General features: G+C 42.8%; 1 protein-coding gene across 8 annotated transcripts in view; it reads right to left on the reverse strand.

Annotated features, from left to right (window-relative positions):
• Window positions 1-24,065, reverse strand: part of LOC118234108 (protein spire homolog 1-like) — a 55,699-nt gene that overhangs the window by 15,937 nt on the left and 15,697 nt on the right. For 7 of the 8 annotated variants that reach the window (XM_035430471.1, XM_035430462.1, XM_035430452.1 and 4 more), the window contains exons 3-8: window positions 12,117-12,365; window positions 9,243-9,368; window positions 3,261-3,335; window positions 2,925-3,089; window positions 2,057-2,143; window positions 1,111-1,240 (exon numbers count right to left, since the gene is read on the reverse strand). In XM_035430471.1, the coding sequence (XP_035286362.1) occupies window positions 1,111-1,240; window positions 2,057-2,143; window positions 2,925-3,089; window positions 3,261-3,335; window positions 9,243-9,368; window positions 12,117-12,365 (832 nt within the window). The remainder of the gene's footprint in view (window positions 1-1,110; window positions 1,241-2,056; window positions 2,144-2,924; window positions 3,090-3,260; window positions 3,336-9,242; window positions 9,369-12,116; window positions 12,366-24,065) is intronic. The other variant, XM_035430443.1, reaches the window with a different exon arrangement.

Below are 24,065 nucleotides of genomic sequence, written 5' to 3' on the forward strand. Positions count from 1 at the left end.
GAGCATGGGAAAACAGGATCTGGAAAACCTTGAAGAACACAAAGAAGGCAGTAATCATAGAATGCTTCACTTTAGATCATAAAGACCTGTCCTAAAGCTTGTTATTTTTTTTGGGGGGGGGGGGGGGGGGGAGAGACTCCTCCGGTTGTCAGCCTGCCAGATCTAGTTAACTAGAGGAAATTCCCCTCATTAATTGCATTCATTTTGGTGAATAACACCTTGAACTCCCCACACAAAATTGGGAGGTTTCAAAAGCGCTTTTACAGTGATTATTTACTTTGCAGACCAGTGTAGTTTTTGGCTTTTATGGCCATGACATGGATTGCCCTCATTCTTTTAAATACAGAATTTGGCAACTGTCAAAAAACCACAGCAATGAAATCATAAAAGAGCAGAAAAATAAAGCAGGACTGAGGATGTATCTGGATACAGTCCAGATACATAGCAAGTACACGTACAAGTATGCCAGGAAATCTACGCTCAAAGCAGCAGCATGATGTGGCAAAGCAGACACAGAGAGACAGAGAATGACAGAGAAGGGTCACAGATCCACACCGCTGGATCCAGAGACCACTCTGTCTCAGCCATACTCATGTTTGACCCATTCTCCATCTATCACAGCTCAGTGTAACAGCGGTACACAGGGCACCAAGGCACACTGTCATACATTGTAAACAAGGGGTCTGATCAACAGAAAATGCTAACTTTTCTTGAAAATTGTTTTGCAAAAAAGCCAGAAAGGGCAATTAATTTCAATTCTGCATTTCTGATTGACCACAACCTCTGTTTCAACACAAAACAGGAAGGATGTAATTCATGTACAGTTTTGCAATGAAGAACAATATGAATGGGCCTCCCAAAGGACAATTAAGATAGATAGACTCAAAGTTAACACTCTTCTAAAGTATAAATGTATCTTTAATTACGCTCTGTGCCTGGGAGAGTAACGTGTATAAAGGGAGGCTCCCAACTGTTTAACATCCGGGTGAAACTGCTATCCTGACAGTAACCCCTAGCATGTGCGTATGTATGTATGCGTGTATGCGTGTATATATGTAGACATATATGTAGACATGTATGTGTTCTGCTGCACACGGCCATGCCGCTCACCGAGCCTGCTCCGTCGCATCTCATCGGGGGAAACGGGTCTCAGCTTCCTCTCAGACTTGATCTCGTCCAGGATTCGCTCATGGAGGCTCCGGGGCCGATAGGGGTGGGGCTTCAGCTTCCGCGCAGCAACCTGCATGCAGACAAGCGTGACTGACAGCCCAAGACCGTAGCAACAAGCCTGGCCAGGCTCCTCCCATCCCCCTCAAAGCAGGTCCAAACCAGCAGAGAATACTGCCACCATCTCTTGTGCATCCCTGAATATAACAGAGAGCTAATCTGTCTGCAGGGGGGTAAAAAAGGTGCAGAAACTGATGGTATGTGACAGGAATCGAGCATTCATCATATGTAGTTTTTATTATTTATTTTATATTCATTTAATTTTACCTCCATTTGTGAGTCTCACTCATCACTGAAAAAAAACTCAATTCAGGGGAGCAGACTACGAGGCCAATCCACACACTAGAACAGTGCCTTAACAGGACATGCCACCCAGCAACCCTTATTATTATTTACTATTCCCCATTTTATTTTATTTCCCAATTCGGAAAGTTCGATCAGAACTGTAACTGTTCCATTCCTGCAATGTCCTCCGTCTGTCAGACAGTAAATATGTGTTCAGCCTGGGTCTGCTTCTTTACACTCTGTGGTCAACCAGAAAAGTAATTCAGTCACTGCACCGGAAGGCTGCATGCAGCTGGGGCAACAGCCGCACACTGCAGCCAACAGATCAGCCAGAGGAGTCACTGCTGAGACAGCTCAAGTTGAACCCTCCCTCCCTGGTTGAGGCTATGTGTCAGTCACATGGGAATCCCAGAAACTACCGTCACAAGCACGGCCCGTGGGATGCAGCAGAGTATCATGCGTTTCAGCCAGATAGGCCGCATGAGAGCGATCATCTGTGTTTTTTTCCGGCGTTGAACGCGTTCAGGCGAGGGGAAGCACTCACAGGGTTGAGGGGGGGCCGAGACCGGATGAAGTCCAGGATGACCTCATGGGCGCTCTTCTTTAACTTGGGGGGTACGTCCCCATTCACCTGAGAGGGGGCAGGGACACAGGCAGGTAAACAGCAGACTGCAGGCAGGCATAATGCAGAGTAGACCGAAGGCATAAAACAGACAACAAGGGGCGTGGTCCTGCTGTACCAGCCTCCTGGCCCCAGTGATCCATGACTAATCTCTCATATTCCATGTGACAACAAACCACTCCCAGCAGCTGGTGGAGAGAGGCCTGTTCTACTGCAGATCGTGCTGCTGACAGGGTGGGGAGGGCATGTAATACACTGTAAGCATAGGAGAGGCGCAGGAAAAACACTCTTAAGCCATATGCCTTTTGGAAAAACAACATGAGATAACAGGAAATAATAGCAGTTATGTTCTGCAGTTCCTCATTGGCATTGCTGTCTTTAGTTGTAAGTACAGTCATCCCAGGTGATGCCTGCATGTTTCACAGGGGAAGCTAAATTCTCAGGGACCCATGAGAACACTGTCTGAAGATTGATACGTAGACCATCGCTCAGTGAGTATCAAAGCATGACAGTTTTTCATCAAGCAATTACACAAGATCTCTCAAGCCTCTGCTTTGTTGTTTTAAATATACTTCTACTGGAGGTAGTCATTAAAGGACACTACTAGGAGGTAATTATATTGCCTACTCTTGGAAGAAATTAATGTGAGCACCTAAAGAATTGGATTCCAACCAAAACCATTCAAATGAACTGCTAAAAGAGTGACGGCAGATTTAAAGTGAACATGGGGGTTCTAACGCTTGAGATTCCAGCACACAGTCCTCCTCAGCCCAGGCTCTCCCACACTCACCATCACCTTGCGCAAGTTGTAGCGCTTGGAGCGGATGTCATCCATCAGCATTTCGTAGGGCGTGAGCTGGAACTCGATGGCCAGGGGGTTGTACTGCCTCTCCTGCACCTTCTTCAGCTTGACCCCGTTACGCAGGTCCCTCATCACCTGCACCCAGAACCGGGCCTGGAGGAGCAGAGCGCACAGTGAGGAAGGGTGGGGTGGGGCAGAGAGGGCAGACACCCCTGAAGGTGGGGTTCAGTGCAACACCATCCAGTCACGGCCCACCGTTCTCAGTTCTGTCATTTCCCTGGCCTTCCGTAAAGGAGTATGGGATCAGTTTTCCCCTATTCTTACCCAGTCAGCGTTCTGCAGCTCGTTTAGGTCCCTGGCCTGCTCCTCGACTTTGACCCCCTCCATCTTCCGCAGATTCTACCAATCAAACAAAGAAGGGTTAAACCACAAGAAGAGGTGGCAGCCTTAAGCCAATCAGAGCAGGAGATGTTAAATGAACCGAAGGGGTTAAAGAGCCGGGACCCCATTGAGTCTGTCTGGTTTGATCAACTACATGCTATTTTCCACTGGAGTTCCTTACCAGTTCCATATTCGTTCCAGTCTTTTTTGTCTCACTTTGGGACTGGGAGCATTAATGAGGACAGGAGTCCCAGATTTATATTCAGAAAGAGCAAGCACATAAAATTCTGAAAGCGTCTTTAAAATGAGGTTTGATACGTTGCTCAATATTACCGCATAAGACAGCATTGTTGGTTGTCTCTAGGCAGTCTTCTTTCTCCGAAATAAGATACGGCTGGATTATCTTCTAAGAAAAATAAGCACTCAATGTGCTCCTAATAATAGTTTGTTTCAAATTGAACTCTGGTATTTGGAGAGTGAAAACCAGTCACAACAGATGTAGCCAAATCCACTAAAACTGAAAAATCAAGGAAAACTTTAGCTTACAATGCTTTTAAATTTCAAAATTCATCAAGGGAGCGAGCAGGACTAACCAAAAAGTTGTTGCTCAATTATAACCAAACAGCAGGAGGCAAGATGGCTCTCCAGGTTCTGAGCTCCCTTTAAATTAAAGTGTGGATAGACTTGGGGATTAAGGACATTTGTGGCCTGAAAAAAATGATACAGGATCAGCTTGTGCACCCTTGTTCCAAACTGCAACCATTCTGTGAAACAGATAGACGCTGAACCAGGACCAGTAGCCGGAGACAGATGCTCTCCCATGCTGAGGCATTGCAGTGAGCTGGCCTCATTTATCCTACTGATTTAAGAGCCTGGTTATAAAGCAAGAGCATCTTTACCGAGGCTCTACAACCTTTTGGGACCTGCGGACATAAATTGTCACCCGACATGTAGAGTCATAAAATGGCTGTAACTGCAGGAAGGGCTCACTGGAGATAGATAGCGGCCATAATGCTGCAGTCACTCAGGTCAAGATGTGCCACAATCACTGTATTATTATTACTGTCAAATTTGCAAATCGTCACACCAAGGCCCTTTGTGCAGTATGACATCAGTTCCATGTTGATTGTTATAATCTACCCATAACTTTCTTTATCCCATATTATTATTGACGTGGGGATGATAAGCACACTGTTAGCAATACTAGAAAGCCGAGATGAGTTTTTCCTTCCTTTCCAGTGACGGAATTAAAGAGCAGGGAATTTCAGGCTGATATCTGATGGAGAAGTACTGAATGTAAATGACAACACAACTTAGTACTACTGGATCACTGTAGTGGAGGGAGGAGGTGACCCGTGACTTTTGTCAGCATTGTTATATAGACTCAAAGGGAGGACCCATCAGGACTGTGTGGATAACTATTTGCTCATTGCCATGGAAATTACAAAACATATCTATGGCGCCCTTTAAACTTATCTACACCTTTGATAAAATGAGCAAAGAAGCCTGTGAAAAATTAACAACACATTTTATTAACAATAAATAAGAAAATGAAATCGACTGGAGGAGGAAGAATAGGAAGAGGAAGAAGAAGAGGTGAAAGAGAAATGAAAGAAGAAGGAGAGGTGGAAGAAGAAGAAAAAGGAAAGGTGAGGGAAGAAGAAGAAGAAGAGCTAGAAGGAAAAAAAGAAGTAGAAGAAGAAGCGCATTACAAAATAATCCATTTCATTTATTTAAAAAAAAAAATGCTTTCCCATGACTGTGGGAGTTCTCATTAATCATATGCACAACTGCACCTGATTGCCCAATTAGCATTTGTTTAAACAAGACAGTTTAACAAAACAAAAGCAAATATTTACATTTTAAAAAGTCTCCCTCCCTCTCAGGCACTAGGTAATGATGTGGCCGCTGAGCAGCCAAGCCCCAATTTCTGTTCTTGTTTTCCTTTGCAGACAGTATTAAGACAAAGCACTGTCACACAAAATAAACATTGACAAACATGACATCTTTGAAGAAATCAATCACGAAGGGATGGGCATTATGAAGTTAAATTAAGTCTGGATATCTTTGATATGTTGTCTTGATAATTTAGGTTAGAAAGGGTGTTCAGTGAGATTGCACAGGGAAAGTTGTGTCACTTCAAGCACTTAGTGCAATGCTGTGCACTTTGTCAAGCTTCATAAGGTCATATGGTCCAAATCTCTACAGCAACCATTTTTTCTTGCGTGTTCTCCACGTTCCACTATTTTTTGTAAATGTTTTTTAAAAAGACAAATATAAAAATTGTTTATAAAGGTAGCAGCCATAATGGAAATGGAATATACTATATAAAATCTCTCTCATTATATTTTCCAAGATGTTAGAATATTTACAATATATAGCAGAACACCCATTTCATTAAGGGGCTGCTCATAATGAATTTGAACAATTGTTCTTTACTTTTAAGAAGAGATGCAGAAGCTGCAAATGTAATTCACCAATATATCTGGAAGCTTCCTAGTCACTTCAGAAATCCTGTGCTTTATAAAACCTATAAAACATTTTGAACACAAAAACTGTAAAGCTTTCTTGAAACACTTTGAACATCAACCTCACATTATTCCCTGAAAGGAGAAGTATTCTACAGGGCAGTGTGTATTTCTGTAGGAAATTTCTCTGTTGTTATCTTGCCCAAGTCCCCCTACTAAACTCATGATTAAACTGTAACCAGATGTGGCCGAGATTGAATGAACGGCTTTTAATTGGGATATAGTGCAGCATGTTCATTAATGATTGATTCTTTTAATTAATGATTAATATGAAAAACATAAGCGATGGATTCATCAAGAACTGAAGCAAATTCCATTGTTAAAACATACTTTTTGGGGCAGGATTTACCAGTCTCACCTATAGAGACCTACCTAAACAACTATTATTTACTTGTAACACAAGGCACGTTATTGTTCTGAACATCACTGTATCCCTCTGTGATTAAAGAAACACAATCATGCATCCCACTGACCCCCCAAACCCCACTAATCTCCTTTTTTCCACAGCATAATAAGGATCTGCTTGCGTTTGTTGCATCTGGAATTATGTAACCAGATGCAACCAAATCCGCCACTCCATTCAAAGGCCCCACAGAGAGGGGCGTTGTGTGAGAAGACCATGTGCTGTGCTGATTCACAGGAAGGATTCCAGTATGAGGCTAAGGTGGCTATGCTTGAGAGCCAAAGAACCCAGCTGTTCCTAATATACTATAGTTGCCTTCTTAAAGTAATTTTGAAACAGTCATTTTTCAGTTTTTCATGTTCCTGAGGTGTATTCATTCCAAAGGTAAAAGTGCTGCATCAGCACAAACTCGCATACGCTTTAGGGCCAAAGCTGCAATCAGCGCGTAACTTGTGTTCATAAGGGTCGACAACCTTATAGTCCACGACATCTTTTTCCTGAGAGGAAGGGAGTACTAATCTTAGGAGGAGTAGCCTAAAAAAGTATCAGGAAAATGTTTCATCTTGACAGTCATTTATATGCATTGCTTGTGGCCATCTCCAAATTCTTCCTTGCAAAAGAGACTTAAATCTCAAATAGATTAGTAAATTATTGTATATATAAAAATCATTGGTGTCCTACTGTTCTTAACCCACACACAATCAGCTAATTGGACATGTGTCTACTCTCAGACTGGAAAAGATTGGATTCACACAATGAAAACTTCTCACAAAGCATGGCAAACCATTATTGAATTAATTGATAAGTGTTTCCTACAACTTAATGACAGTTTTTTACATGTTTAAAATGCCACTTTCATATCCTCCTTTACCTCCTACACTTACTCTGACTTTCTTTCAATCCTTTCTCTCTTCTCTACAGTCTCCCATTTCTATTTGTTGTAATATAAATGAGTTTATTTATATGTTCATGTCAGATGTCAAGGGTGACATTGTTACATTGCAATATAATGTAAAACTAAGGAGTTCAATGAGCAAAACAAAAAGTGTTCCTGCTGCTGACATGCAGCCCAGAGAACAGATGTTAAGACAGTCCTAGCAGGATGCAGACAGGGTAAAAACAGCAGTAAGGATTACCACCACCAGGAGAACTGGGTTCAACAGCTTAAGTGTCTCACCCTTTGGTGCGAGAGCAAATATTGCACACCGGCACAAAGCTAACAGTGTGTTTATTCACACCCACATTGGCCCTGACTGAGCGGTGTGTCACTGGCCTTTCGCCGTTCTCTCCTGTGCTGCAGAAAATCCAATAAACCAGAGGTAACCAAACGACAACCTGAATGCTATCGACCTTGTTTTACCCTCCAGTAAAACACGAGTCTGTATTCCCACTGATACTAATGACTGCACAATACAGAAAACCTCCAACTGAAACGCTCATTCTTTCCAATTCCCCGTGTGTATCGCAGTCCTGGTCAATGCACTATCCTCTGTCGGTCTGGGGAGGGTGTAGACTACCACATGCCAGCCTCCAATATGTGTGGAGTCGCCAGCCGCTTATTTTCATCTGACAGCGAGGAGTTTCACTGGGAGAGCGTAATGCGTGAGGTTCACGCTATCTCCCCCAGATCCCCTCCCTGCTGAACAGGCGCCCCAACCAACCAGTAGGAGTCGCTAATGCAACGATCAGGACTCATACCCTCACCGGCTTCCCACCCGCAAACACTGCCAATTGTGTTCATAGGAACGTCTGACCAAGCCGGAAGTACCGCTGCCGGGGGTTGAACCCTCTGCGGTGGTAGGCGAGTGCTTATACCTCCACACTACCCAGACGGCCCGAAACGCTCATTCTTTAAGAGTAAGCAATGACCAGTCATTACTCGTTTACTCATGATGTCGTTTACACTCTCACCCCACTACAAATTAAAGCGTACAAACAAACGGGGAGGCACTTCATGACAACAATGAAATTTATCTTGGCTAGTCTATTGTGTTGCCATAGCACATCCAACAATTACCAGTCTGTAGTCAGGACGAATGCAGTGTATCCCTGCTCCGTCTTGCCACACATGGTACCAGCCCTCACTTGATGCCCACTTGAGGTTGTTTTTCGAATAGGCAGACTTTTCTAGAACAATGGTGGTCATGGATAACAAAAGGCTGAAGCCTCCCTGACTGCACTGCGACATCAAAGATTTTATTCTCCCCCAGTCTGACAGATCCTTAAACTTCAGACAGAATCCATCTGCCCTGCTCTTTCAGTGTAGTGTTCCACAGAAACTACAGTTCTACAGTCCTGTTTAAGCTCTGCTGTGCTGGTTTTGCCTTACCAGCATGTGTAATGTTGCATTGATTTTAGGCAGCCACGTATGCAGTCAGCCAAGGCTCCCCCATTTGATATTCAGAATAGAATCGCCCTGGGGGGGCAGGGATAGTTAGCTACCATGGTCACAGACCCCGGTCTTGCAGAGTCTGCTGGTCTCCAACAGTCCCCTACATGTGACGTGACTGGTCTAAACTAGCTGTACTATTGCTCCAGCAATGCCAACAGTCATTTGCCAAAGGTTCTATTTAATTTCACGGGAAGATACTTTTTTTTCCCTCTGAAGCCAAGAGTGGCTAACATATGGCAGGGTCACATTGGCCCAATGTAAATTTCCAGCATTGCCACCCAGTTAAACACACCTAACAAGACCAAACAAGTAATCTATAAGCAGTCGATTGCACATTTGCCAAAGATACTTTAGAAAAGTCCAACATTAACTACATGTTCTTTACTAAGAGCTAAACCACATTAAACTTAGACAACTTTGATCAGTTTTTGGGTCATGCTGACATAATGATGGTCCACTGACAGAGACACGATAAAAAGCCAATATGAGCTAGCTGGGTCAGGTTAACAGGGGGTCAGTGGGTATCCAGAGGCAGAAAACCAGATTGAGGCCTTCTGATACAGGAGCCTGACCAGCTTGGCTCAAGGCTCTCAGAGGCTCACCTCTTTGGCACTCTTGATCTTCTCCAGGAACGTGCAGAGCTCCCTGGTCTCAGCATAGAGAGCACGGCACACAGCCTGGTAGTGAATGGGCGCGTCGGAAGGGCTGGGAAGGTGAGAGGTGCACAGCTGAGAGAGAGAGAGAGAGAGAGAAAGAGTGAGAGATGGTTTTATTATTCATTTCTATTGCATGAACGCTGTTGGCTGTAGTGTAGATTTTACTAACACAATTAGAAACCAACCAACCAATTAGGCCAACAACCACAGCACATTATTTAGAACGCAATGAGGAGACAGCACATCTAGATTTCATCCTGGGTTGTAAAACAAGCACACTACTTCCTGACCTGAACCATGGTGTTACACGTTACTAGGGTCAATAGTGTGTCATTCCTTCTGTAACTAAATGGCCCTGACATTTCAACATTTCTCTTGGCTTGCCCCAAAGGAATTTCATCCACGAGTTGTGTGCCGGATAGAAAAACTAAAACTACTAGTGCTATGTGCTACATGCTAATACTACCACTACTGCTACTACTACCACTGACGACCACTACCACTACCACGACCACTACTACCACTACTTTTGGTATTCTCAGTATGTTTAATACGTCGATATTGGCTATACTACACTGTGCTATGATAAGGGTCATCATTTTTATAAAATGTAGTATCAAAGATATTGAACATTAAACTGTCAAAATCAAACACAAAAAAACAATAAAGGTGCACATTGATATTGGGACTAAACAAGAGAAAAATTAAATATGTCAATTTCCTCTCCAGGAAAAGATGACCCAGTTCTTCAGATAAACATGGGCACATGATTTCTGGACCGAGGAATATTGATTTTGAAGGGCAACTGCAGCCATTATTGTCTGTGTGGTAGACAACGGTTTCCTTCTAGAGGGATTGTCTTTAACAGGAAAGGGAGTAATAATTCCAACACTCTCTCACATAATGACACTTTTTACTTCTTCCTTGACTAGATAAGTGTGCATTAGACATTAGAATGCACACTTATGTAATGTTCCAGCACAAACATATGCACGTCCCACTCAAGCAAGCAATTGTTCCAGGAATTAAGGGAAATTACAGACATGCCAACAAGAGCATGCTCACTCACTCTCTCAGATATTTACATCTGCATATATTGAATCTTTACTATCATATCGCTTGGAAAGACAATCTTATGTATTTATGTCCCGGCAGCAACACGTGACTTTCTATAACTTAATTTCCACAGAGGTTATACGGTCACATGATATTATTAATGACAGATTAAATGTGATCTGTGAAGCTTTAATTCTTAATACCATTATTAGCATCACCTCATTAATCAACATTAAATATATTTAAAATATATATATTTTTTAATTTCCATTGTGCAAACCAGGCAATAATGGTTCTCTTATATTCAGCTGAACATATTCAGCTGGAAAAGGGTGAAAAGCCTAAATAAATAAGAGTGATTCTCAGGTACTCTGAAGAGCAACATGGTCCAAACAGCACCCTGTGCTTAGAGCCCTGCAAGGCAATGCTAAACTGCCCGCAGCATAACCCCAGGAGGGAGGGCTGCAGTGGGCTGCATGCTCCACATATTCCCCAGCACCCTCATCACATGGCAGTGGGAGGGCTGCAGTGGGCTGCATGCTCCCCATATTCACCAGCACCCTCATCACATGGCAGTGGGAGGGCTGCAGTGGGCTGCATGCTCCCCATATTCCCTAGTACCCTCATCACATGACAGCAACCCCTCAGGACTACGGAGTGAATGGAAGCAGTGGCCAACAGCAGTGCAGTCTGCCATAGAGCATGTGCTCTGAATTGACAGAGAAGGTTGCAGCATTGAAGGCTGGCTTATCTAACCAATACAATTTGGCACTCTAAATTTGAAGGAAGCATACATAAAAAAGGGCAAAACTCCAGCAACTGAACAACAGCCTCAGTGAGCAAAGTAAAAAACATTCCATTTGCCAGTGCCACAGATAAGATCCGCAATTTGTTGTGAATGTAAAAGGTGACACGTGATTGGTTGGGCAGGCCTTGGCAGAATGTCTGACATGATTCTAGGTGTACGCCTCAGTCACAGCAGTCCCGTGGGCAGGAAACCCTGACCAGACCAGCAACAACATCGTACAGTCTGCCTGCATTCATTCCAGAGGAACACGCAGGCCAGAGAGCCTGACATGTGACTGACAGCGTGACCGGCCTCGGTCTCTCACCACGGGAGCGTGAACATCAATGCCACGGTTAAGACATGTAATATGCAATCTTTCAAAGCAAAATAACCCTCTACCAACATCAGCTCCGTGTCTCCACCGTTTTTACTCATAGATCAAAGACTTCAAAGAATTCATTTATATCACTGAGCCAGAGAGATTGTTTCCCAATTTCACGTGTGTTCAGCATTTGTTCTCAGCAAAAATGACAGAGAGGTAATCAAGAAACAGCACAACATGACAAATGTGTTCCATTTAAGACATAACAGTGCGAATATAGGAGTTCTCCAAGCCAAAAGTAAGAAATGCCAGAGAAGCACAATGATTAAAATATAATTTTCCCCATACCAGAGTTATTAAAACTGGGCCTATTATATTACATAATAAGATGGGTCTCCCAAGTAACTTAAGTTGATAAAGATGGTTGACACAAGTGCAAGCTAGGTCCTACAGTTGCAGATTTGAGCTCTGTAATGTCCCCAGCCAACTATGCCCAGAAAAGAAAAACAATAGGGCCTAGACCAACATATTTATTCAGTGTTTCCAAACCAGTAGTAAACCAGCCACTTAAACAAATGGATCTAGCTAACTGGCAGCAGCAGTTCTTAACCCGCTTTAATAACCCTGCAAAGCTCCAGCCCATCCTCGTCTCTACCTTCAGGATGTCCCTGTAGCCTCGAACGTAGCAGGCACCGGCGCCGGCTAGGCCTTCCTCGCCGTCCTCATCCTCCTCCTCCTCAGTGGCCTCGTAGCCCTCGTCGGGGCAGGCGTCGCGCTCCGACTCCGGCATGTTGGTCATGAGGTCGATGAGCTGCTCCAGGGGCGGGCTCAGCTCCCGCTCCTCGCTCTCCTTCAGGCCAAAATCCAGAGCCTTGTAGATCATGATGCCCAGCGACTCGATCACCTGCGGGACACACAACCCACCCATTGGTCAGTTTCTCGGCACCTTCACATAAAATAGTTTACATATTTTACTGATTTTCTGATAATTATTACACTATTTTTCACACATTGATTTATCTTCAATTTGACAGAGACAAACAAAAATGCAAATAGAAAAACTAAAATCAATGTGATCAGATGAGGTGTATAAAGTATTTCTAGAGTGTGCTAAACTGCAGCACCGCTAGATGGATTTCTCATTACAGTGAAATATTTTCAGCGCTAAAGAGGACTTGATCGTTATCAGGCAAGCTTGTCCACACAATGGGTGAGGCCATTTATTACTTACAGTCACATGAATAGTCTGCCTAGTTATTACTTACTCCTTGTTAGCAGGAAACTGTCAACAAAATCCTGCGCTCAAAGTGAATTGGAAACCTATGAAAAAGGTTTGGCATGCATGGACTTAGTTTCACTCAGAAATCTTAACACCAAACAGCCAGAGACACAAATACATTTGTGGCTGGGCCATTACCATTGTCAATATACACATTGTACGCACCGCACTGCACATCTCTGCTTTATCAACAGTTCGCAAAACATCTAATGACTGAAGACTGACACAGACAGCAGATTAGAGCTGTAACCTCAGGCTCCTTCTATAGCACTTGCCACAAGGTCAAGGTGACATTTTGGCATCCTTTTTGACCTGCATTTGCTTAATTTATTTGAGCTATAATTCAAATAAGTGGAGAGTAGTCAATATCTTATTTTGAATGCATCTGAATCACTGCTAAGGGCAAATAATGTCTCTGCAGTGCTACAGCAAAAAAGACAGCAGGACATCAGTGCAGCAAGGAAAAGGCTTGAAAAAGATGAGAGTAAGCATCATTTCCCACAACATGGCCGGGAAGAACTTATTTGAACCCACCGAATGACAGCATACAGAGAGGTTTTTATATCCATTGGGTAAGATGCTAAAGAGCACACCAGTAAGCTCTGAAGCACTTGGCATGGCTTGTGTTTTTCTTAATGAACCAGCCAGAGAGGGTGCTTTCATCGTTATTTCAAAATCACAAAGGGAACAACCCAGGAGCCTGTTAAGATAATATTTAACAGAAGCTTACCAGGCTGCAAAAAGAAATAGCTTATGATGCAGGCACTCCGTTTCCAAGCAATCAACTCCCAGCAATGCTACAATGAATCGGCTCATGATGTTCCTAAATAAATGCTGTCAAGCATTTCCATTTTCATTTTCATTTTTCAAGTATTTCCATGTTACAGTTCAGTTATTCTTTCACAGAAACAGTTAGCCATTGAGGCTTTGACATAATTTTTAAACAATATTTCTCCAAAAGTCCTCCTCTACTTGTAGGATATAGCCATTATATATAGGCTAACCACTGTACAACCCGTATAACCCTTGTTTTAAAAGGTAGAAGTACTTCCGTGTATGAATTCACATGCTAACTAACAACACGGCCCCATCCAGTTGCAAGTGGTGTCTGATGTGAATATAACATAAAAAGTAAAGTAAGCTATTTAATACATTTTGCTACAATCTACAAAGTCAATTCAATGACAGGGAAAAGGTGATTACCAATGCATGAATTTCAATATCATGACAATTGTGCACTAGAACTTCCTGTTCACCAACAGCCAAAAACGTTGCTGGTCAATAAAGCCAGGAAAGCCAGCCCTGAGGACAAGGGTAACAGGCCCGGATCAATATCATCAAAGAGGGTTGGGAGACTAGCAGCATCCCCCATTTGCTGTGGCTCAGCTGGGTCACAAAGAGAACCCCTGAGGGAGTGTAATTCACTCAATATCTACTGCACCACTGGAATTTCAACCAGCCCTAACCGAAAAGCAAGGTTTATTACAGCGCTGGAACCATGAAGAAATCTGACAACCAAATGACAATGCAACAAACATAGACCGGACGCATGACCATCAACATACCGTCTGAACTGACCAAAGAGAAACAGCCCACAGAAAAAGTCATAAAGGAGATGGCAAAAATAAGCATGAACTGATTCACAACAATGACAACTGATATTATCATTTATGGCAAACATAAAGTCGTTAAAAGACATTAGAGTACGTTTTTCTGCCCCTGCACTGCTTTTTCATCCTGGGAAACTAAGAGACTGGCGTTGCTATGGACACAAATGGGGGGGTGCATAAAAGAATGAGGTCTTTTGGTAGCCTAAACCATGGAGTTAATTTTGGGGACAAAGCAGTCTGCTGTTTCACTGGCACAAGGAGTGCAGCAGAACGCTCCATCTGCTTTCGTCTGTCAAAATATACTGTCCTCCCTTCCAAGTACTTCTATCAGCTTCCAAAGAGGCTGGCAGAAACACTGGATTTATATACATGAATGTTTTGTACATTCATACACAAGAAAGAACACCAGAGAATAGGACGAAGACAGGTTTTTTTCTGCGCCAGAGCAGGGAAGTGAGAACTCACGGTGATCCCAGCTCAATGCCTGCATACTCGGCTGCCACCTATGCGCGCACACACACACACACACCATCACACACACACACACATATATACTGTATATACATACATACACACACATGCTCACTCTAAAGTCACCTCTGTGTGGTGTAATGAAGGTCTCATTACTCTCATACACTCTCCCATACACAGAGACTCAAAGAAACACCGTACACACAAAAAACATTTTCTCTTACACACACACACTGTAAACACAGGCAGTCAAACACTTCCTCTTACACACACGCACACACTTCCTTTGCATGGTTGATTATGGGGACTTTACGTATGGAATGCACATTCCCTCAATATAACACCTGACTAATGTGTGGGGCTTTGTCAGGCTCATATCAGAGCTGTACCTAGTAAACACCCTTGGTAAAGCCACACATTAAGACAACAAAGGGTCATTCCATACTTTAATCCAGGTTCGAAGTGACAGAACAGCACATCATAAAGCCATTCATATTGCTTCCATATCGTAAAAAACTCCATGCTTGAGAAATCAGCCTCTGAATATCATGACTCACTTTATTATTTGACATATGGTGCCATTTTTCAGAAAGAGAAACTGAACCAAAGCCTACATCCCTAACCACAGAGGCTAGTATAATATGTTAAGCAGGCATCATAAGGATTTTCTATAGTTTTCATTGGCTAAAGAAAGAAAGAATCTGGTCCATCATATCTGCTATTCGGAGAAAGAAAAATAACCAACAAAGGGATAGTGAGGGGGAATGCATATGGTACTGTAGTTCATTCATGCACTTCTAAATCAGTTTCACTAAAATACTGTCAATAATGGGAATAAATGAATTACCATCCAGGTCCTCATAAGAAGGAACACCATGAGTGAGGTTGTTGCTTGAGCAAAATTAGCTCAACTGCATCAGCTGAAATTTAAACAAAGCTGATTTACATTGCGGTGAAACAAGGAAAGTGAGAAGACAAGTAGTGAGGCCTTCATCACACCACACAGAGGTGACTTGAGTGTGTGTGTGTGTGTGTGTGTATGTGCGTGTGTGCGTGCATGTACAAGTGCGTGAGTGAGTGAGTGAGAGAGAGAGACAGAGAATACATTTGCCACGCTACAACAGACAACACAATTGCATGATTGTGTTTCAGAACCTAGTACGTGGTTTCACACATATGAGCTAAAGGGGTGTAAGAACAAAGCAGTAAGCATCCAATTGACATTTTACGGCTAAATACCAAATAAAACCCACCGGAAATTACATCTCTTTTGAAATGCTAAAATTAAAATGCAAGCAGGGCAAACTTTGGGCACATCCTGTATGTACAGAAATCCAACAACCACAGAAAGTGAAAGGAATTAGCAGACCTGCCGTCAACCTGGACAAAATAGAAAGCAACATTCTTTTTTTTTTTGGTGTGCGACGCATATTGATGGGTTCATGCAATCAAGTCATTGACAGTACACAGCTGTGCCACCTGAGCCACCTATTAAGGGGTTTATGATGCCTCACTCTCCCATCACTACCCAGAGTAAAATTTCAAACTGACACTTTTAGAGTGAATGGTCGGGCAGAATAAGAGTGTCTGGGTCTATCAGTTGTAATGACTATTTGTTTTCAGGAGTTAGCAACAATTTAATTATAAAAATATGCTTTAATAATTTTGACAAATATTTTAAAATCGATTATTTGATTGAATACTTTTATCAGTATCGTTTGAATTTATAAACAAATAAATAAATCCAATCATGGAAAATCTATTTGCTGAGTAAAATGCACATTAATTGGAAAGGTACTTGTCAATTTGTCAATCCTGGCTGGGATTCAAACCAAAGACTTTCTAGCTGTGAAGCAACAGTGCGACCACGGTGCTCCCCGGGATTTTACTCAATATAAGGAACTTCTGCCTTTCACAAGAAATTACTCAGCAGGATCTAAAATAATTTGTGAATGGGTTGTGCAGTCCAGATGCTAAGTCTTCTGTATGACAAAAATAGATATAATTTGTGTGTCTTAGTGTTATGTAATGTAATCCACCTCCCAATCCCACCAGAGCAACCAGCCACAATGACAGCTGTGATGTCATCAACATGTTGTCACTTTAATCCAACATGGAGCCAGCCCTTACAATCATCACATGACAAGGCAGAAATAGGCCATTCTAGATCACATGTGAGGGGCGGCAGGGTGGTGCAGTGGGTAGCACTGTGAATCGCGGCTTGGGGCCTTTCTGTGTGGAGTTTGCATGTTCTCCTCGTGTCCGCGTGGGTTTCCGCAGGGTACTCCGATTTCCTCCCACAGTCCAAAGACATGCAGGTAGATCGATTGGACACCCTAAATTGCCCATAGGTATGAGTGTGTGAGTGAATAGTGTGTGTGCCCTGTGATAGATTGGCGGCCTGTCCAGGGTGTATTCCTGCCTCAGGATAAGTGGGTATAGATAATGGACGGATAGATCACATGCGATACGGTGGTCATAACATAAATCACTGCTGAACTTTGTATGCAGTTTTGTAGTTAAAATGGTACTGTGCGTTAAACAATACATTACTACAATAAATTACTATTTGTTGCAACATGTTACCCTTCTTCAATTTGAATAGATATCTTCAGAAATACAAACAAAAATAACTGTCAAAAAAAAAGTATATACAGCAGTATGGTTACTTCTGTCTGAAGTGCTCAGTTGAAAAGAAGGCAAGAAAAAAAAGAGCAAGAAACAGCCATTACATAGTCAAAAACTATTTTAACTACCCAAGGGAGACCTTACATTGCATCTACATAAAGCTTTTAGCAGGCATTTATCCAATGAAACTTACACACCATACATTCTTTACATACAGTAAAAACCATTTATAAAGCTGGATATTTGTAGAAGCAATTCAGGTTACGCAGTTTTCTTAACGGTAATGCACAACTTGGGAATTGAACAAACTTGCAAGCCCAGTTCCATAAGCATTATGCATTCATTCAGTCTTCCTATATTTGAGCTTTTTAACAAAACAAAACTCGGGTTACACTTTTTTACACATTTGCTCCAAAATAAATTTCAAACTCACAACAGCACACATGAACAAAACTAAACCTGCTGAAATGTGATACTTGCTTTACTCATTTGTTTGGTTTACTTATTAGCACATTTGAAATGGTTAGCCTGGGTCAAATATACCCAGGGACATTATTGGGATTTTACAGCAATAAATAAACAAAATTTATGTAAAAATACCATATATATTATCTTTATCTGAATTCCAGAAAATATAAACACTATGGTCAATAGTTACCATTTAGCTCTGCTACATCACATTTAACAATAGAAGGGTCATTCATTTGTGATAAGGGTTTGGCTTATTTATTGGCTTATTTCTAAAGTTTAATAAAGTTTAACACTATACTGAAGGCATGGGATATAAATCATCTTTATCTGTTATTGTTGATGTTTATTGTTTTGAATTGACATTCCAAATTATTCTTCATCTTATTATATTCAAGGAACCCATGCAGGAAAAAAGAAGAAAGCAGATGATTAACAATAAATTTAAACACAAAGCAAGACCCACATTTTCACCGGTTAAGTCACTGGTTATGAACTACACCTCTCAAAAGCATAATTCTTATTTTAGTAAAAGTTCAAAATGGGTCAATTTGACCCAAACCAAACACAGGGATTAAGGAAATAAGCACTGTCGTGGTTATGCAGAATGTCAGGCAAATTGTGCTAGAAACCAAAATGAGAGCAGAGAATAAAGGGTTAAAACATATTACTCAAAAAATATTTCCAAAATGACTTCACATGCTTGCTGCTTAACCTTCTCAGTAATGCACATACAGTAATTTATAGCGTGTATTGCTAAACATGTAGAAGCCCTGTTCTGTGAGGATCCACTGACTGTAACCGCCTTCTGATTAAGGTCCAGATTGTGGTCAGCTGTGGACTTGGGAGAGTCGTCAGTGTACCGTATCAGAGTGCCACCCCCGGCACAGCTCTGGCAATCAACCAAGTATGCCAAATGTTTTGGGGGCGGGGTTCATGTATTACCAGGGAGAATCTGGCTCCCAGTGTGGCTCCCAGATGAACACAGAGAGCCCTTTCGCACTATGCCAAGTCTGGCACAATGCAAAGCTGAGAAACGCGCGAGAGACCATTCTGGAACAGACCTGAATGGTGAATACAAGCACAGGCCCCTTTATCCAGATAAGGCAGGGGGGGCGGGCTAAGATCACCTGATTACCTGATTGACACATCAATAACCGGGGCAACGGTGACACCAGCGGATCTGTCCTCGCCCGATACACAACGCCTGGGAACCTGGAGACCCCGACTGACTGGGTGCAGAACCCCGTCCTTTGTCCATCCCCGCCCGGATACCGTTACAACCCAGAGATATTCCCTTACGATGACAAGAGGGTCATTACAGCCCCTGTCTGACTGTCCTTTGATTCAGCCAGTCCCATAAGGGACTTTAGAGCTTTCCCATTGTTCCTTCTATTCCTTCTATATTGTTCCTGGCTTTATGGAAGCATGCGCTTGGTGCATACAAACTGAACAGTCTCAATGAAGAACAGGTGAACAGCTCATTGTTTTGACATTTGACACCCCATTTTGGCCGTTAGTTCATAGACGCTGCATCAAAGGAGGCACTATGTTTGTGAAGTACTGACACTGCATTCCACAAAAGAACGAATAGTGGGAGACAGAACTCCCAACACACAACATGATACTCTCCTGCCCTCACAAGGCAGGGTTAATGGAAAGCAGTCAATAATTTGTTTGTAATTTGAGCTTTATTTGCCACCCAATGCAGAGGCTACAAAAGTCATACTCTCTCAAATTCACATATGCACAAATGCACTCATACTCTCTAACACACACACAAACATGCATACGTGCAACTAATTTGTGCATGCATTTGTGCAATTTGTACTCGCATGTGTGCACATAATTATATGTACCGACCTACATATACACATGCACACACACACACACACACACACGCACATGCACACACACACGTGCACACACACACAAGCGCAAACACACGCACACACACAATACTAGCAACACCATTAAGTTAATTAACTATAAAACATATGGACTGAATACATAAATTTTCACAGTCCATGTGCGTTAATATGCCGTTGCGTTTCCTAATGGCGGCACGCATACTATCCTGCAGACTATGAATAGCCACTCGGGGCGCTAGGGTTTTATCGGAGGCCAATTAGCCTCAGAATGAATCCATCAGCAGGTTTATGAGGGAGCGCAGGGTTAATACACACAAGCTCTGCTCTCCCCACTCACACAAGAGACCACTGACGGGAACATGACTCCGCTCCAATTAAGCGCCATCGTCCTATTCCCAGACTTGTGACAGCGGAATGGAGGGGAAGGGGGAGGGGGAGGGGCAGGGGGAGGGGGAGGGGGGGGGGGGGGAGGCGAAACCCGCGCGGCGCTGAGAAATGGTGCACAGGAACGGGAGGAAAATGACACAGTGGGTTAACACAGGCTGCCTGTGTCATTGCCAGTCTGTGTCTGTGATAGCTGGGTCAGCTACCGTACCTTAGTGTGGGTGGCTAAATACTTCCCCACAAAAAAAAACGCTGCTTTCCAATAAAAAGTATCATATCGTCAGGGGATAACAACTGGACATTTCAACATGTTGAACGGGCCTGGCCTGCATGCGGTTTATAAAGCCGTGGTACCATATCACAACTATTACTGAACACCGCAGCCCCTAAGAAATCTACCCCGCCAAATGTTTCCCCTTTACCAAAAGCTGCTGTTTCAGCAATCACATTTAGAAAGCAGTTAGAAAGCAGTACCCATGAAAACCTGCAGTGCTAGGAGAAATAAAACATAAGAATTTAAAGAGAAAATAGAATCTTTATCACCAAGCTGACCTTGGGAGCTTTCCCTGAAAGCTAATATGGCTCTGTGCGTCCTCCCTGACCACTGCAGGGCAGCCCTTTCCCTTAGGATGTGAACTAGAGCCTCTACAGAGCCCTCAAATGCACAGCCTTCCCCATTCATCCTGGGTCATCTGCTGTCCATGCAGGCTGAAATACAGCAACCATTCACAGGGACACAGGGAGTGGGGGTGGAGGACAAACCTGCAACCTCTTGGTTATACCAATAGAATAGAATAGAATGGATATTTTTATTGCCACGTGACCTAGGCCTAAGGCAAGTCCTTTTGGTACATTATGACCATTACACAGACCTAACCAGAAAATCACAAAATAAATACACTTACTGACAAAGATACAGTATATGTAAATATAATACAACAAAGTTACAGCAAGGTGAAGTGGTAGTAATGTTAGCCAAGGGATTTCGGCGTCCAAACAGTAAGAAAGAGGCTGTTCTTAAAGCTCTAGGCTTCAGTTGGTAAGGATCTGCAGCAGCTTCCAGAGGAGTGCACCTGAAAAAGGGCCAGATGAGAAGGGCCAGAGATTATCTTTATGGTATGCTTAATGGTGTGTCTAATTCAAAGAGACTTAACCAAGGGGAATTCAGTGGAGGTCATCTTTGCAACCTTACGATGCATTGAGGTCTTTCCAACTATCCATGCTTCCATACCAAAATGTGATTCATAAAGCAAGACTGACTCCCCAGCTGATTCCACACTGGTGCTCTGAACTGGATCAAGCTCAGGCTGTTTGAGGAGGGGGGACAGTCTCAGATACATTTGTAACGAGAGTATGAACATGACAGAGAGATAGCGAGGGGGAGAGAGTAAGACAGAGAAAGAGAGAGAGCAAGAGAGTGAGAGAGAGAGAAAGAGAGATCCTGCTATTTTAGAAGGCCTTTGAGACACAGTTGCAACTCTCTCATCTGTAAGCAAACACACAATGTGGGTTTTCTCTTCTAACTCCCTTCAAGGCCTACTTGTCTCTGCTCTACTGCCACACAATGCAACAGGAAGAACGCACAAGCGTTGTGCATGTAATCATGTGGCCTCTGTCCCCAGGCCAATCTACTCTCAGCATCCTTTCTCATCCTTCCCAGAATTCCTGCTCCACGGAGGAATCCACTGCTGGAATGGAACAATGAGTTTTTTACATAGCCCCATTGACGTGGGAGAGATCTGTTTGTCCTCTACTGAAAAGTATGGCCTGTGATTAGGATGATGTGATCAAGCTCAGGGAACATTTTGCATCATAAGTTGCCGAAGCATCCGACTAAAACAGACAGGATAACTTTAAGGTGCTCTGAACCCCAATGGAAATATTCTAGCACTATCCAGCATCAAAAAGTAGTGAAAGTGCATTTTCAGCCCCTTCACTAAAGGACAGAAATAAACATTGATATATATCTGAAACTAGTGTATAGCTAATATACTATTAAGTTCATTTAAACTTCAATGGCACCCCAGGTGTTTTGGTTAAACCTTACAAAGGCACACACCACAAACAGGTTACTCTTTAATCCAACCATTTTGAGTAACAGAACTGGCAAATCCTCTTCCCAAATCAACATCCCTTTTCTGGCAACCCAGCAAACATCAGTCAGCAGGTCCCTCCGGTTGACCCTAGTAGTCCAAGTACTACTACCGGCCCACAAATGACACCTGGAGTTGTTCCCTGAGAAACCTAAACTCGAAGAAAATTGATAAAATTATACTAAATTATACAACAAAATTTATTTCACTCGACATACAACCTGAATGTCCACCAAACCATTTACCAAAGAATTCTTTTTCAAGTACATACAGTATTGACTTTCTCAGAAAACTAATCTGAAGCTAAAACTAAGCTAAAACTGAGATCTCAGGCTCTATCTGAATATTTACATTAAATAAGAAGCTATTATAAATGAGTGCTGATCCAGCTAAAAACAGGAATAGACACCCTTTCAAAATTACAGAATGACAACACAAGTGACTGCAGGAGTGGCAGCCAGCATATTGGATGCACAGCCTAGTGTGGTAATGGTTCCCTTTATGTTGGCTATTGTTAAGGGCCAGTCCCATATCCAGCAGTGGCAACTCCCTTAACATCATTCCCAATGGCTTACTCATAGGCCCGCCAATGATTACAGCTCTCACGACTAGCTGCATAAAGCTAACGCAATATTTACACAGGGCTTTCACTGAGGGAGCCCAGTAGTCTGAAGACTGCAGGTCTGAGTGTCAAACAGAAAATGAATCACTACTCAGAAAAAATTTGTATTAATTCTCTCTGAAGGGCAGTTCATGGGAAAGTCTTGCTGAAGAGAGATACAATGTACTGAACTCTGTGTCACATTGAATTGTTTTCACTAGCAGACTCTCTCAGGTGAAGCTGGCTCACACAGTAAACATAGTGTTAGCATTAGCGATTGTTAGCATTATCCAAAAAAAAGTCACACCTTGTGCTGGCCACCCTGCTATACTCTGCACCTACTCTATATTTCATGACCATGTAAAAAGGCAAATATGACTGTCAAAACAACATTAATCAAGACTTAGCATTCTTAAAATTGGTGAATGCAGGTTTTAAGGTATACGAGAGATCATATTTATGCTTGTATCAGTAATCTCTGTGTTTATCCCTGCATTGACATGTCAGTCCCTCCTTGTGTTTGCTCATAAGTCTTTATGCAGGAGGAAGTAGGTCAGCCTGTTCAGCAGCACCTGCAGAATCATCACAAAACCCAAGTTCAGCCAAACAAAAATGCTGAAGGTAATTTAAAAATAGCAGTTTGATAAACCAGGAGAGGCATCCCAGAGAGAGCCGGCTACAGCACTGAGTCACTTTCTGGCATGTACCCTGCTGCGGTGGCGTCATCAATTCAGCTCTTCTGAGATATAATGTATTCATACAGAGATAGAGGGTACGATGGGCTGTCATGTGCACACACACACACACACAAGTAAGCACATAAAAACATACACAAACAGACATGTGCGCATATGCACACTTACAAACACGCACACATCTACGTCTGACAAATATGTCTGTATAGTCAGGGCTGCGGATGAAAGCAACCAGCTTGATGTACCCAAGCTCACACCCAACCCCCACCCACCCCTGGGAATATCATTTGCCCTCACCACAGTAAAAGAAGATTGTCTATATTAGCCAGGGCCCCGCAGTACAGAAACACTGCATGACTTCTCTGCCCACATCACAATCTGCCGAGGGGCATTCTGAAGCCACCTCTGTAGTGTCTGTCTCCGGCTGACACCAAGGGGAGCGAAGCTCTCACGCCATGCTAGTTTGAAAACAAGTTTGGAATTTTAAACTTTTGAGTCAACCCT

Source organism: Anguilla anguilla, chromosome 1 (genome assembly GCF_013347855.1).
Source record: "Anguilla anguilla isolate fAngAng1 chromosome 1, fAngAng1.pri, whole genome shotgun sequence".
NCBI classification, from domain to species: domain Eukaryota; kingdom Metazoa; phylum Chordata; class Actinopteri; order Anguilliformes; family Anguillidae; genus Anguilla; species Anguilla anguilla.